General features: G+C 55.5%; 1 protein-coding gene across 1 annotated transcript in view; it reads left to right on the top strand.

The window, feature by feature from the left end:
- The window catches only part of DLEC1 (DLEC1 cilia and flagella associated protein), a 69,356-nt gene that overhangs the window by 53,684 nt on the left and 2,956 nt on the right, over positions 1–12,716 (top strand). The window contains exons 21-33 of the mRNA XM_058555090.1: positions 316–426; positions 1,424–1,554; positions 2,041–2,232; positions 3,167–3,237; positions 3,706–3,857; positions 6,661–6,779; positions 7,303–7,373; positions 9,976–10,172; positions 10,267–10,377; positions 10,470–10,595; positions 10,695–10,789; positions 11,008–11,092; positions 11,277–11,495. Of these exons, the coding sequence (XP_058411073.1) occupies positions 316–426; positions 1,424–1,554; positions 2,041–2,232; positions 3,167–3,237; positions 3,706–3,857; positions 6,661–6,779; positions 7,303–7,373; positions 9,976–10,172; positions 10,267–10,377; positions 10,470–10,595; positions 10,695–10,789; positions 11,008–11,092; positions 11,277–11,495 (1,680 nt within the window). The remainder of the gene's footprint in view (positions 1–315; positions 427–1,423; positions 1,555–2,040; positions 2,233–3,166; positions 3,238–3,705; positions 3,858–6,660; positions 6,780–7,302; positions 7,374–9,975; positions 10,173–10,266; positions 10,378–10,469; positions 10,596–10,694; positions 10,790–11,007; positions 11,093–11,276; positions 11,496–12,716) is intronic.

Below are 12,716 nucleotides of genomic sequence, written 5' to 3' on the forward strand. Positions count from 1 at the left end.
TTTGTGGCCTGGGAAATGGGGCCACGTCCCTATGCATCAGAGGCAGCTGCCCCCTGCTCCCCATCACCCTGAGTACCTTGTTTAGTCCAGGCAACCCCTGACAGGTGTGAGGTCCAGACAGGGTTGGGGAGGAGAGGGGAAGGGGCCTGTGGTTTATCCCCACCAGTGAGCACCCAGCCCTCGTGGTCTTGCTGTGGGCCCCTAGTCTGCCAGCCTCCAGCAGAGCATGCAGCAGTGCCGAGCACTCTGTCTGGACCCTGGGTCCATCCTGGGAGCCTAAGCATGTGATAACAGGCCCACCCATGTGTCTGCTAGCTGCTGGGGCACCAAGCAAACTTCTGCACAGCAAAAGTCTCCCCCAGACGTGGCACGCTGAGCCCCAGTGAGGAGCGCCAGCTCAAGCTGGAGTTGACTGCTCACACCCAGGTGAGTACGATGGTGAGGGGCTGGGGTGACTGGGAAGGCAGCCTGCAGCCATCTGCGTCTGTGCCAGCAGGGAGGTCCACCCCAGACACCCTCCTGGTCTTTGTGAATGGGGAAGAGAGTTCTTGCCTTAGGGTCTGGGGGCCCCATTCCTATTAGGCCCGCTCTCTAGAGTCACGAGGTCAGGCCTGGAGCGAGCCTGGCTGTGCCCTGAAACCCACTGGCCACGTCTGGCCTTTGGCACCAGCTTTAGTCCTCCCCAGGCCCTTCTCTGTGGCCACAGGTGGGCCCAGCTTTCCAGTTTGCGCAGAGATCCAGAGCAGAGCTGCCGCTCATGGCAGGCCCTGTGCTAGGTGCTGCTGGGGATCGCTAACTGGCTGCCTGCTTCCTCCCAAGAAGAGCACAGCTTCTCCCTGGTGCAGCCCACAGGAAGGCCATCAGGGAGGAACATGCTCAGTAGCTGGCCATTGCTGGCTATCGTTTATGGTTCTGGTGGGAAAAGAAACTTCTTTCTTGCAGAGACTTGCAAACCCAGGTCCCAGTTCCTCACTGGCAAACATGGGGGCAGTGGGCTTTCCTACATAGCTGAGCCTGAGCTCTAGGGTGACAGGCAGATGGCCCCAGGCCTAGCATGGAGCAGCCCTCACTCAGGAAGTGTTTGATTTCTGTGGCAGCAGCTTCATTAGAATAAGTGTGCAGCTTCTCCAGAGGTCCTCTGAGGGGTCTCCCTTCATGTGGGCATGCCCAGATATTCGGAGCAGACTCACAGCCAGGAGCCCTGAGGAAGGGGCCGGGCCTCCTGGGGACAGAGTGTGGGCTGACAGGCTGGGCCTGTGGACGGTGGCTCACTGGCAGGACTGGGGAGACCTTCAACAGAGATGAGCCTGGACAGAAGTCAAGGCCTTCCTACTGAGCCCCCCACAGCAATCCCTGTGCTGGGGTTTGAGGCCAGCCCTGGGACTTACCTGTAGCGATGTGCCCCTGCTGGGCTTTCTTACAGGAAGAGCTGACCGATCTGGCCCTCCCTTGTACCGTGTCGGGCATGAAGGAGCCACTGGTTCTGGGCATTTCTGGGAAACCCCAGGGACTGCAAGTGGCCATTGCCATCTCTGTGGAGGGCTCTGACAGCAGGTGAGCCCAGGGCTGGGGCTGGGGCCTGAGGGCTGAGGCAACCATACAAAGGACCAGCACTGCACTGTGGTGCCAGCGTACTCCCAGCCAAGTCCTGCAGCCAGGAAAGGACCACCGTGTTATTGTGGCCCCTCACCACCCTCGTGGGCACAGATCCCTCTTCCCCATCCCTGCCCTCTGTGTGGTCTTTCCCCACACTTGGAGGCACGGTGTCCAGGCAGGTAGGAGATGGCAGGGGACAGGGCTGTAGGTACCTTGGGCTTTCCTGCACAAGGCCCAGAGCCCTGGCCAGGGGGAGTTTGTGAAGTCCGAGGCCTCTCTTGGCATTGTGGGCTGACAAGGGTGCGTGTGTGGGGTGGCAGCTGAACGAGAAGGGAGTCCAAGGATGAAGGCTGGTTTCTAGGCAGCTCTGGCATCGCCACCCAAGGTGGCTCACTGGGCAGGGCCAAGGGTGTCGTGTAACCTGGTGCCCATGGGCATGGGCAGTGTTTCCAGCACAGAGCTGTGGCCAGGCCACCTGGAGGAGCTCCGCCTGGACTTCGGCTCAACAGTGCCACTGAGGACCCGCGTGAATTGCCAGCTCATCCTGACCAATCGCTCCCCGATCCAGACACCTTTCACCCTCAAGTTTGAGTACTTCGGGAGCCCTGAAAACAGCCTGAGCCAAAAATCCAGCCTGTAAGTCTGGTTTCTTTCAGAGGCAGTTCCTGGGGAGGATGTGGCCAGGTGGGGTTTGCCCCATTGGGCCTCTGTGTGTCTTAGGCGGCCAGAGGCTGACTGGTGTTAGGAGTGGGAGGATGTGTTTTCACAGGTAGACGTGGGGAAATGCAGAGAGGAAGTGGCTCCTGCTGCCCACCTTCCAGACCCTGAGAGGGCCTGTGGGAGAGGCTGGGACTGTGGCCCCTTCTCTTCAGCCTTGCCTGCTGAGGTGGAGGGCTTCTGATAGACCAGGCAGTATTCGAGCCAATGGATGAGGGAGAAGTTACAGATGTGGCGGAGGTAACTGTGGGCAGAGATGTCGCAGTGAGGCATTTTGCAAAGCTGGAACTTGAAGTCAGCTACAGGGAAAGTATTCACACCAAGGAAATAGGCAGTTTTCCAGCACACCACTGCCAACACCTCACTGCGGAATCTCCTAGGGCAGAGGAGCCCATGGGTAGTGGGGAGCCACTAAGAGTTTCTAAGCCATTAATTTCCCGCTCCAGAAAAGTGAGTGTGCACGCAATGCTGGACAGATGTCAGCAGGAAAGATGGAAACAGGGGCCTTTTGCAGAAGGCTGGGCAAGAGATGCGGAGTCTGGGCTGGGTTTGCATCCAGGGGTCACCAGGGCACAGAGCCTTGGGAGACGGGGTCCCTACCCCAGAGCCCTCCTGAGTTTCTTGGGGCTGGCGGGTGGCCTACAGCTGGGGCGCTTTGGGTGGTAGGGGTGCAGCAGGAGCAAAGGCCAGAGAAGAAGGTAAAGAAGAGACCCGATCAGCTCTCCACTGGGAGGGGCAGGAGAGCCACCTTTCTCTGCTGGGCATCTGGTATGCTAGTGGTCAGGGGAGGTGGCTCAGGTCTGGGGGAGGGCCCTGATGGCTTGATGCTATTTCTGTGTCCCATCTGGTAAAGCCCCGATGTGCCTCCTGCCCTGCTGAAGACGGCACGGATTCGAGAGCGCTTGGCCAAGCGAGAGCAGCTGGGTAAGAGCGCCAGGGCAAGCCCTGAGCCCAGGCCTCGCAAGAGCAGGATCTTGCGTGGCCTTCTGAGGAGGTGGGCCAGCTGCTGCAGGGAGGGAGACTGCTACCAGAGACCCATCTCAGTGTCTTTTCTAGGAAAATCTCTGAGGTGGCTGTGGCCCTCCACCTGACAGGGCCCCTCTTTTGAATGAAGCCATTTCCTTGCTAGAGCATCAGCCTTGTGCACAGGGCCTGGATTTGACTTGGGATAGGTGGCAGCTTAGAAGGGTGGGCTCCCATTGGGGCCTGGCCCCACAGGAGGTGAGAGAGGCTGGCCTCTAGACTCTGGGCTCCCAGGAGGAGGGTCTGTTTAGCCAGACCAAGGAGAGGCTATGGGGTGGCTTGTCTAGTACAGTGCTTTCCTAATGTCTAAGGGTTTGGACCTCATTCCTGCCCTGGGGTCCTGAATCCCCATTCCTGGTTCTCCCCTAGATTTCATGGAAAACATGTTGTCTCATGGGAAAGGAGCTGCCTTCTTTCCCCACATTTCCCAGGGCGTGCTGGGGGCTCACCAGCAGCTAAGCATTGACATCACAGGCTGTGCCAATATGTGGGGCGAGTACTGGGACAACCTCATCTGCAAGGTAAGGGCGGGCAGGTGGGTCATGGCCTGGGGGTGCATGGAACCTGACCCCGGCAGGCTCTCTCTCCTCCAACACCTGGCCCTCAGCCTCTCAAATCTCTCTAAGTTGAAAGACGATGCCCCCTGAGCTCGAGATGGACGTTTGCATCTGCAGCAACCACTGGGATTCTGGAGGGGTCCTTGTGAGCAGTGGAACCTTCCACGCCTTTTCCCATGAGGTCCCATGAGGCTGGGACCACACTGAGGAGCCAGAGGAATCAGATAGGCTGCCTCCCTGGGCCAGGACCCTAGACCTGGAGAGGGGACTAAGTGTGGAGAGACAGTAACAGCCTCCTCGGTGCGTTCATTCCTTCTCCCATTGGTCCATTCATTTACTCACTCATTCAGCATGAATTGAGCACCTACTGTGTATGGGTTCTTTTTTTTTTTTATAATTTTATTTATTTATTTATTTTTCCCCCAAAGCCCCAGTAGATAGTTGTCTGTCATAGCTGCACATCCTTCCAGTTGCTGCATGTGGGACGCGGCCCCAGCATGGCCGGAGAAGTGGTGCGTCGGTGCGCACCCGGGATCCGAACCCAGGCCACCAGCAGCGGAGCGCACGCACTTAACCGCTAAGCCATGGGGCCGGCCCTGTGTGTATGGGTTCTTATGTGGTCCACTGGAATGTGGAGGATACCGGGATGAATAAGATAGACAATGCCAGCATCATCTCCTAGTTTAGTATGGAGGGGTGAAAGATGTACATTATTCTACACTATTTTGTTATTGCGTAGAAGATTTTCTTGAACCATTTAGTATATTGGACGGGTTAATTATAGTAGATATTTTCTTTAAGTTGTTTGTATTATGTTTGACAAAGTGTTGATCACCTTAATATACAAAAAGTTCTTAACTAACTAACAATAAAGTGGAGCAAATCATCCCAAGTGGGCAAAGGGTTTGAATAGGCAATCCAAAAATGACAAATACAGACGGCTGATGAACATATAAAAATATGCCACCATCACTGGTAATTGAAGAAGTGAGAATTAAAGTAGCACTGAAATACTTGTTTTTGTGAGATTAGCAAGGTTTAAAAGTTGTTGGGGGGCCAGCCCAGTGGCACAGCAGTTAAGTGTGTGCGCTCTGCTTCGGTGGCCCGGGGTTCGCAGGTTCGGATCCTGGGCGCGCACTGACACACTGCTTGTCAAGCCAGGCTGTGGTGGTGTCCCATATAAAGTAGAGGAAGATGGGCACAGATGTTAGCCCAGGGCCAATCTTCCTCAGCAAAAAAGAGGAGGATTGGCATCAGAGGTTTGTTCAAGGGTGATCTTCCCCACAAAAAAAAAAAAAACGAATAAAATAAAAGTTGTTGGTGAAGGCACAGGGGACAGAGTGTCCTCGGGCACTGTGGGCATGGGCGGGAAATGTGTGCTGCCCTTTGGAGGCACTTTGGGGATGTGCTGGGTTCGCACATTTAAAGTTTCCCTAGGGAGAGAAGGGGATGGGGAAGCAAATCACTTCATCCCAGGTTTCCTTTTCTTCTCAGATTGTTTATAACAGAGGAAAAAGAAAAGGAAACAACCTAAGCATACATATCCACCAGTAGAAGATTGGGTAAAAATATTGGGCTACAGCCGTACGGTGGAATTCTGTACAGCCTGTTAAATGATGCTGGAAACCTTCATTAGTAAAATTATCATACGTTGTTAAAAGAGAAGATTACCAAAACAAAAGCGTGCCCAGTCTGCTCATTTATATCTGTGTTTGTGTTCACAAAAGGAGCCTGTCTAGACAGCTGTACACTAAAATGTTGACAGTCATGCTGAGGACTGGGGTAGGATAATGGGTGATTATCACTCTTTCTATTTTTTTTTTAATGTACTTTCTTTTATATTAATCTTATTCATGTTTTTTTTTTAATAATTTTATTTATTTATTTTCCCCCCCAAAACCCCAGTAGATAGTTGTATGTCATAGCTGCACATCCTTCCAGTTGCTGTATGTGGGACGTGGCCCCAGCATGGCCAGAGAAGCGGTGCGTCGGTGCGCGCCCGGGATCCGAACCTGGGCCGCCAGCAGCGGAGCACATGCACTTAACCGCCAAGCCACAGGGCCGGCCCAACACTCTCTCTGTTTTATTTATTTATTTATTTATTTTTTGTGAGGAAGATCAGCCCTGAGCTAACATCCATGCTAATCCTCCTCTTTTTGCTGAGGAAGACCGGCTCTGAGCTAACATCTATTGCCAATCTTCCTCCTTTTTTTTTTTTTTCCCCAAAGCCCCAGTAGATAGTTGTATGTCATGGTTGCACATCCTTCTAGTTGCTGCATGTGGGATGCGGCCTCAGCATGGCCACAGAAGCGTTGCATCAGTGCGCGCCCAGGATCCGAACCTGGGCTGCCAGTAGCGGAGCACGTGCACTTAACCGCTAAGCCACGGGGCTGGCCCACTGTCTATATTTTAAATTAAAAAAATAAACATGGGGGAGGGGAAAAAAAGCAATTATTACTTTTTATTAGCAGAGAAAAATAATAAAGTTATTTCCACTTAAAAGATACAAAAATTTGATCAAAGGGGCCATAAGAGGCCAAAGACGGTCAGGCCAAGAGATCTGTCAGGTCGCGGGCCTGGGAAGTGAGGCAGCCTCAGGCCTTTGGGGGGTCTGGGGTGAGCATTGGAGAGTGGGGAATGAGTCTGGGCCCAGCTGGGACCAAGCTGTGCCTGGAGGAAGGAAGGCCTTGCACAGAGGGAATGGGGAGCCAAGGAATGCAGTGGCAGCTGGTGACAAGAGTGACAAGGGATCGGTGTGTGTTTGCAGGTAGGAGACCTGCCACCCGCAGTCATCCCGGTGCACATGGCAGTGGTGGGCTGCCCCATCAGCTCCCTGAGGACCACCTACTACACCACTCACCAGTTCCAGAAGGAGCCTACCATCAGGTGCCTCACCCCTGGCCTCATCCCCTGCCCCCCGGAAACCCTCTGGCCTCCAGCCTGGGCTGCCCACACCAACTTGTTGCTCTCCAGCTGGCCCAGGGCCACTTGGTGCTACCCAGCAGTAAAGTCCCAGGACAGGACTGCAAAGTCCCATGCCTCAGGGGCCACGGCCGTTATCTGTACAAAGGGCTTCTGGGAGACAGACGTAGCGAGTAGTCAGTGTGGCCCAAGGTCAGTGCCAGACCTGGGGCTTCTCACACCAACTGAGCTGGTATCTGTATGGTCAGTTGGTGCAGTCATAGGGTGGTGGGGGTGGGGGAATGGGAGTTATCTGGGCAGTGAGCAGCCCTGGGTCACAGTTCACGTGGAGAAGGCCTCCTGCCATGGGTCTTGGTGACTCCAGGAGGAGGACAGACCACCGTGGGGCCTCCTCCCTGCCTGAGCCCCCATCCCTAGCCCTCCTCTCTGAAGTAACCCTGCCTCACTGTGTGCTGTGGCTGTGCTGAACCTGGTTTCCCGTCTCCAGGTTTGGCACCCAGGTGTCTGGAGGAGACACAGTCACCCGGGTCCTTCGCCTGAATAACTCCAGCCCCTGTGGTGAGAGACTCACGAGAGAAATTGGGGCTCTCGCTACAGCCTGTGCCATATGGTGGGCCAGGCTGGGAGGGAAGATGGGGCTAGGGGAAGCTGATAGCCCATGACCAGGACCCAGGAGTCCAGGTGGGCTGTGGTTACTGAGGGAGACCCCTGAGGGCCAAGGTGAGGAATGACCAAGCCAGTCAGGAGTTGTCAGAGAGAGCCACTTCTTTCCTCGAGGACAAGACTTGCCATTGCCAACCTGAGGTCTTCTGTGTCCATGGGGCCACAGATGCCCTACTCTCGTCGGGTTCACTTTGCAGAGGGACAGACACTTGCAGGGGACACTTTTTCTCATTCCATCAGCCAGCAGTACCTGAGCTGCATGCCAGGTGCTGTGCAAGGAGCTGCGGGTGCAGAGGGAACAGGACAACTGGGTCTCTACTGAGAGGCTTCCATCCTGATGGGCGAGACAGACGTGACTGTGGGCTGCTGGTGTGTTGAGTGCATTGAGTGTGACTAAAGGGGAAGGCCAGAGTGCTGGGGGACCGTATCGAGGGGGTCCAGGCTCCCCTGTGGAGGGGCATTCAGGCTGAGTTCAGGGGGAAGGGTGAGCCAACTTGGCCTAGGGGGCACATACAGGAATGAAGAGTGGGCCAAAGGAAGAGCTGTGCCAGCTCAGAACCAGCCTGGCCGCAGTCAGTCCCTAGGGAGGATTTAAGGGATCCAGGGCTGGGCCACCCCACTGACTGAACCAGTCTCTAGGGACAGGGCCTGGGCACTGATTTTTAAGCTTCTCGGGTGAGTCCAAGGAATGTGCAGCTGGGGGGCAGAGAGCCGCCGCTCTGTGACCTTGCTTATTTTCGTCTACGAGATCTGTGCAATTTGGAAAGGGTGTCTTGAAGTTGACCACTGCAATCAGATCTTTATCAAGTTCTCCTGGCATTTCCAGTAGTTTTGCTTTATGTTTTTAGCTGGTATGTGTTCGATGCATTTGAGAACCAAATCTTCCTCATAAAGGATGCTTTTATGACCCCATAAGGTTCCTCTTGGCCCCCTCAGTGCTTAAATCCCACCTTGCCTTGTAGTAACATTGCTGCCCCTCATTGCATACGGCATTTGCCCAGTATCTCTTTGCCCGTCCCTCTGTTTTCACCCTTGATAACTTTGATGTGTGTTTCTTTGTAAACGACAGAGGGCTGAGCTTTTAAAAAACCCAACCTGACATTCTCTTTTAATAGGAAAAGTCAGTCAATCCCTGTGAGTCTCCCATCTTATTTTATGATTTTACTTTGTTATTTTTCTCCTTTCCTCTTTTTGTGACTTTCCTCTGTTTTCCCCTTGAATTTGAAATTTCTCTTCTCTCCTTTCCTTTAGTGGTTACCTTCCTCCTTGGGGCTCACCACCACACACACATTTCTCTAACTTTACTTGAAAGTGAGATTGCCCACTGAACTGCAGGGGTGGAGGTCACTGGTGGCCTTGGTGAGAGTGATTTGGTGGGTGTAAGAGGCAGATGCCAGGTAATGACCCAAAGAACTACAAGATCCAGAACCTTGGGCACGTGCTCACCAGGTATTCCCCGGGGCCGAGCCAGTGAGTCAGATGTTAACTGGGGGTGGGTGAGAGCTGCAGAGGGCAGGCGATGATGGACGGTTTGTCCTATATGCATGCTGTGGGGGGCAGGGGGAGGTCGTGGTACTGGAGAGGTCTTCTGGCAGAGGGAAACTTGTTCAAGGTGGGGAGACCTGATCTCGTTTAAGTGCTGCTGGGAAGCAGCTAGGAGAGAGGGGAGACTGGATGTGGCTGGCCCCTGAGAAGGTGGGCGAAGGCAGGATTGAAGGCAGGAGGGGAGGGAGACATGGGACAGATGCAGGTGGATAGACATGGGGGGTTGGGATTTCCTGATTTGGGGGTTTGTGGGAGGTGAGGTGGGGCCAACAGCTGAATGTCAGGGAGGAAGTGGAGATGTCAGAGGAGAGCAGGAAAGGCGTGACAGTGGTTGGCAGGGAGAGCTGAGTAGGAAACAGAGTGATGGGCAGTGAGGACACTGCTTAGGTTGGGGATAGATTTATAGGGGTAGCAAGCTGTTCGGAAAGTGGGGGACTTTCTCCAGTGGGGCCGAGAGTCAGTTCATCCAGGATTAGGTTTTACAAGGTGGGTAGAAGGATGGGGGCAAAGAGAGATATGAGAATCCTGGCAAGACAAAAATTGACATGGTGGCCCCAGAGACTAGCCTGGCTGAGGAAGGAAGTGAATGGAGATGGGAACTGATGGATGGAGGGGGAGAAGATGGGGATACAGTGGTTGGGGGGCCCAGGGAAGTCAGCAAATAGGCCAGAAGGAGAGGAGGCTGTGGGGAGAACACAGAGTACCTGGATTCCTGCATTTGGATATGAAGACCTGGTCTTGTGATCCGGAGGGCTAGAGGTGATAGAGCCAGAGGGCACAAGCCTATAGACTTTTTTAAAACAAAAATTGCCTGGAAGTGGCATTATACAGGAAGCAAGGCCACCCCCTACCCTGAGTATGGGAGAATGGGCAGCGTCTGAGGGGCTGCGGGAATGTGGGGCCCAGAGAAGATTCGCTTACTCCTTCCTCACCCCTCTCCCGTCTGCCCCAGACATCCGCCTGGACTGGGAGACCTATGCTCCGGAAGACAAGGAGGACCGGCTGGTGGAGCTGCTGGTGTTCTACGGGCCACGTTTCCCGCTGCATGACCAAGCTGGGAATGACCTCACATGCCCTGAGAGCAGCAGCTCCTTCGGGTCCCCAAGTCCCTCCAGTGTGTCCGACTCCAGCCAGGAAGCTGCCCAATCTGTGAGCAGAGGTGGCAGGGCGGGGCAGGCTGGCTGCTGGGATGTGGCCAGTGGGCCTTGAGCCTGTGTAAGCCTCAGCGACTCCTTGACAACAGGCCGAGGGCAGCTCCGGTGACAGGGCCTCACAGAAGATCATCTCAGTCGTCCTGCAGGGGCACGAGGGGGTGCCCTCTGACCACCTGTACTGTGTCAGCCCCAAGCAGGTGGTGAGTCAGGGCAGGGCTGAGAGCTGCCTCACGGTCCCCACTGGCTGGCCAGTGGGCATGGGGCAGTGCTGAGACTGCTATGTCTGTGCCAGGTGGTCCCTGCTGGGGGCAGCAGCAGCATCTACATCTCCTTTACACCCATGGTCCTCGGCCCTGATATCCTGCACAAGGTGGAGTGTATTGGCTATGCTCTGGGCTTCATGAGCTTGGACAACGAGGTGAGCCCTCCTGGCCTGGGGTGGAGCCACTGCCTCTCTCCTGGGTAGCATGCTGCCTGCTCAGCTCGGACTGCCAGTGATCAGGCTTGGGCTTGGTAGGTGGAAAGAGAGCTTTCGGGGAGGAGGCATCGCCTGCAGGACTTTGCTGTGGGACCCCTGAGGCTGGATCTGCATGGCTACGTGAGGCCCGCACAGTGAGTTAGCTGCGCTGCCCGGCCTCCCTCCACCGCCTGTGGGGAGCACCTATACCGGGCACTGGTAGGGACCAGAGAGGGTTCTGGGAGCAAGAGGACGGGAATGGGAGAGAGGAGATACCAGCAGGTGAACCCAGGGAAAGGCTGGCCAGGGCCAGATAAGCAGGGTAGGGATGGCCAGGAGGTCCCCGAGGCCCAGCGATGCCTGTCGCTGGTAGGCTAAGTGTGGAGTTGGACTACGGCAGTGGCATGGAATTCCGGCACCAGGCCAGCGACCTCATCCTCGAGCAGCCCTGTTCTCGGGTGAGTGTGCTGCACCCCCTGGCCCTGCCAATTTGCCTGGACCTCAGGTGTCCCTATAGGCCCTTCTGAGGCACAGGTCTTACAGTCTGAGGCCCCCCTCCCCAGTGCCCCCCCACCCCAGAGCCATGGGCTCCAGGAGGGGGGAGATGCATCCCCAGCCTCCCCCACCTCTGTGGCCTTCCAGGTGCTGAGTGAGCTGGTTACCACCCACCACCTGAAGCTGACCAACACCACAGAAATCCCACAGTACTTCCGGCTCCTGGTCTCCAAGCCCTTCTCTGTTTCTCAAGATGGGGCTGGCCGCAGCCACAGAGCTTCTGGCCCTGGCCGGGACCAGGCGTGTGAAGAGGAGACGGCAGCAGGGGGCCAGCAGCTGATGCTCCACCCGCAGGAGAACATGCTGGTCAGTGGAGAGTTCTGCGGTCCTCACCCTCGATGGGCACACGCACCTGGGCCAGAGGTCACCTTCCTCTCACATACACACGTGTACACACCACCCTCACACGTTTGCACAGACACAAACTGCACATGCGACTCCGCCATGCCATGTGCTCACGGGCACTCAGGACACTCCTACTGCACACACCATTTCCAGCAAACAACCGGCCCGCTGTGCGGGTGGCTTACACATGCAGGTATGACCAGACCTATCAGTGGGAACAGACGCGAGTCCCAGACATACTAGACCCCTCTTCATCCCCTCTGCCCACGTCCTGGTCGAGGCTGAGGCATTCCATGAGCACCTCCACTTTGCACACAGACCCTCCCTTCCCACGTGCCTTCACGCAGGGTTTTGGCCTGGCTCAGGTGAGCTCGGGTTTGATTGCCATCTTTCCATAAATGTGAGGCACTCCAGGTCCTAGAGTGCTTTTCCCTCTTCTGATGGGGTGTCAGTGATAATAGGATCCTGGATTTGCAGAGTTGGGGGCGTGGGGGTCCTGGGAATGCCAGGGCCTCAGTGGGAACCATGAACATCTGCCTTCTTTGGTTTCTGAGGCATCTGAAGTGAGGACAGGTCACAGGCCATGTGGGAGGCTGGCTGTCCCACCCTCTCTCCTAACTAACTCCCCTCCCGCTTCAGAGTTCTCTCCTTCCTCTCCTCTGAGGGCTTTCCTTTATGCTGATGCTCCTTAGAGCTCCAGTGGGCCCTCGCCTCACTCTGCACACTCCTGGGTCATCTCATCCACGTGCAGAGCTTCAGTGGGCAGCCATATTCTCTCTTTCAAAGTGTATCCTTCAGTATAGGCGTACTGAGTGCCTGCCACGTGCTAGATGCTGTGCTAGGTGATGGAACTCCCCCAAGGCCCTCATCGTGGAGGCAGGGGAGACAGCCCTGCAGAAGACAGAAGGAAGGGCACCCTTAATCTACTTAGCATTTTGCTCCCTTCTTCAAAGAGGTAAACTGAGGGGCAACCCCAAAGCACAGCCAGAGAGCCCACTCCACCAGAGTGCCCATGAGACTATAGGTATTTAAAATCCTTTACTACATCTCACCCTCCAGGGCTGACAGTTCCCCGGGCATGTGGCTCCTGACCAGAATTCTCCCCCAAACTCTAGACCCAAACTTGACCTGTCCAAACTGAATTTCCCCTCACTCTCCCCACCCCAGCCTGCCCACACCTGT

The sequence above is a fragment of the Diceros bicornis genome, chromosome 2, assembly GCF_020826845.1.
Source record: "Diceros bicornis minor isolate mBicDic1 chromosome 2, mDicBic1.mat.cur, whole genome shotgun sequence".
Taxonomy (NCBI): Eukaryota; Metazoa; Chordata; class Mammalia; order Perissodactyla; family Rhinocerotidae; genus Diceros; species Diceros bicornis.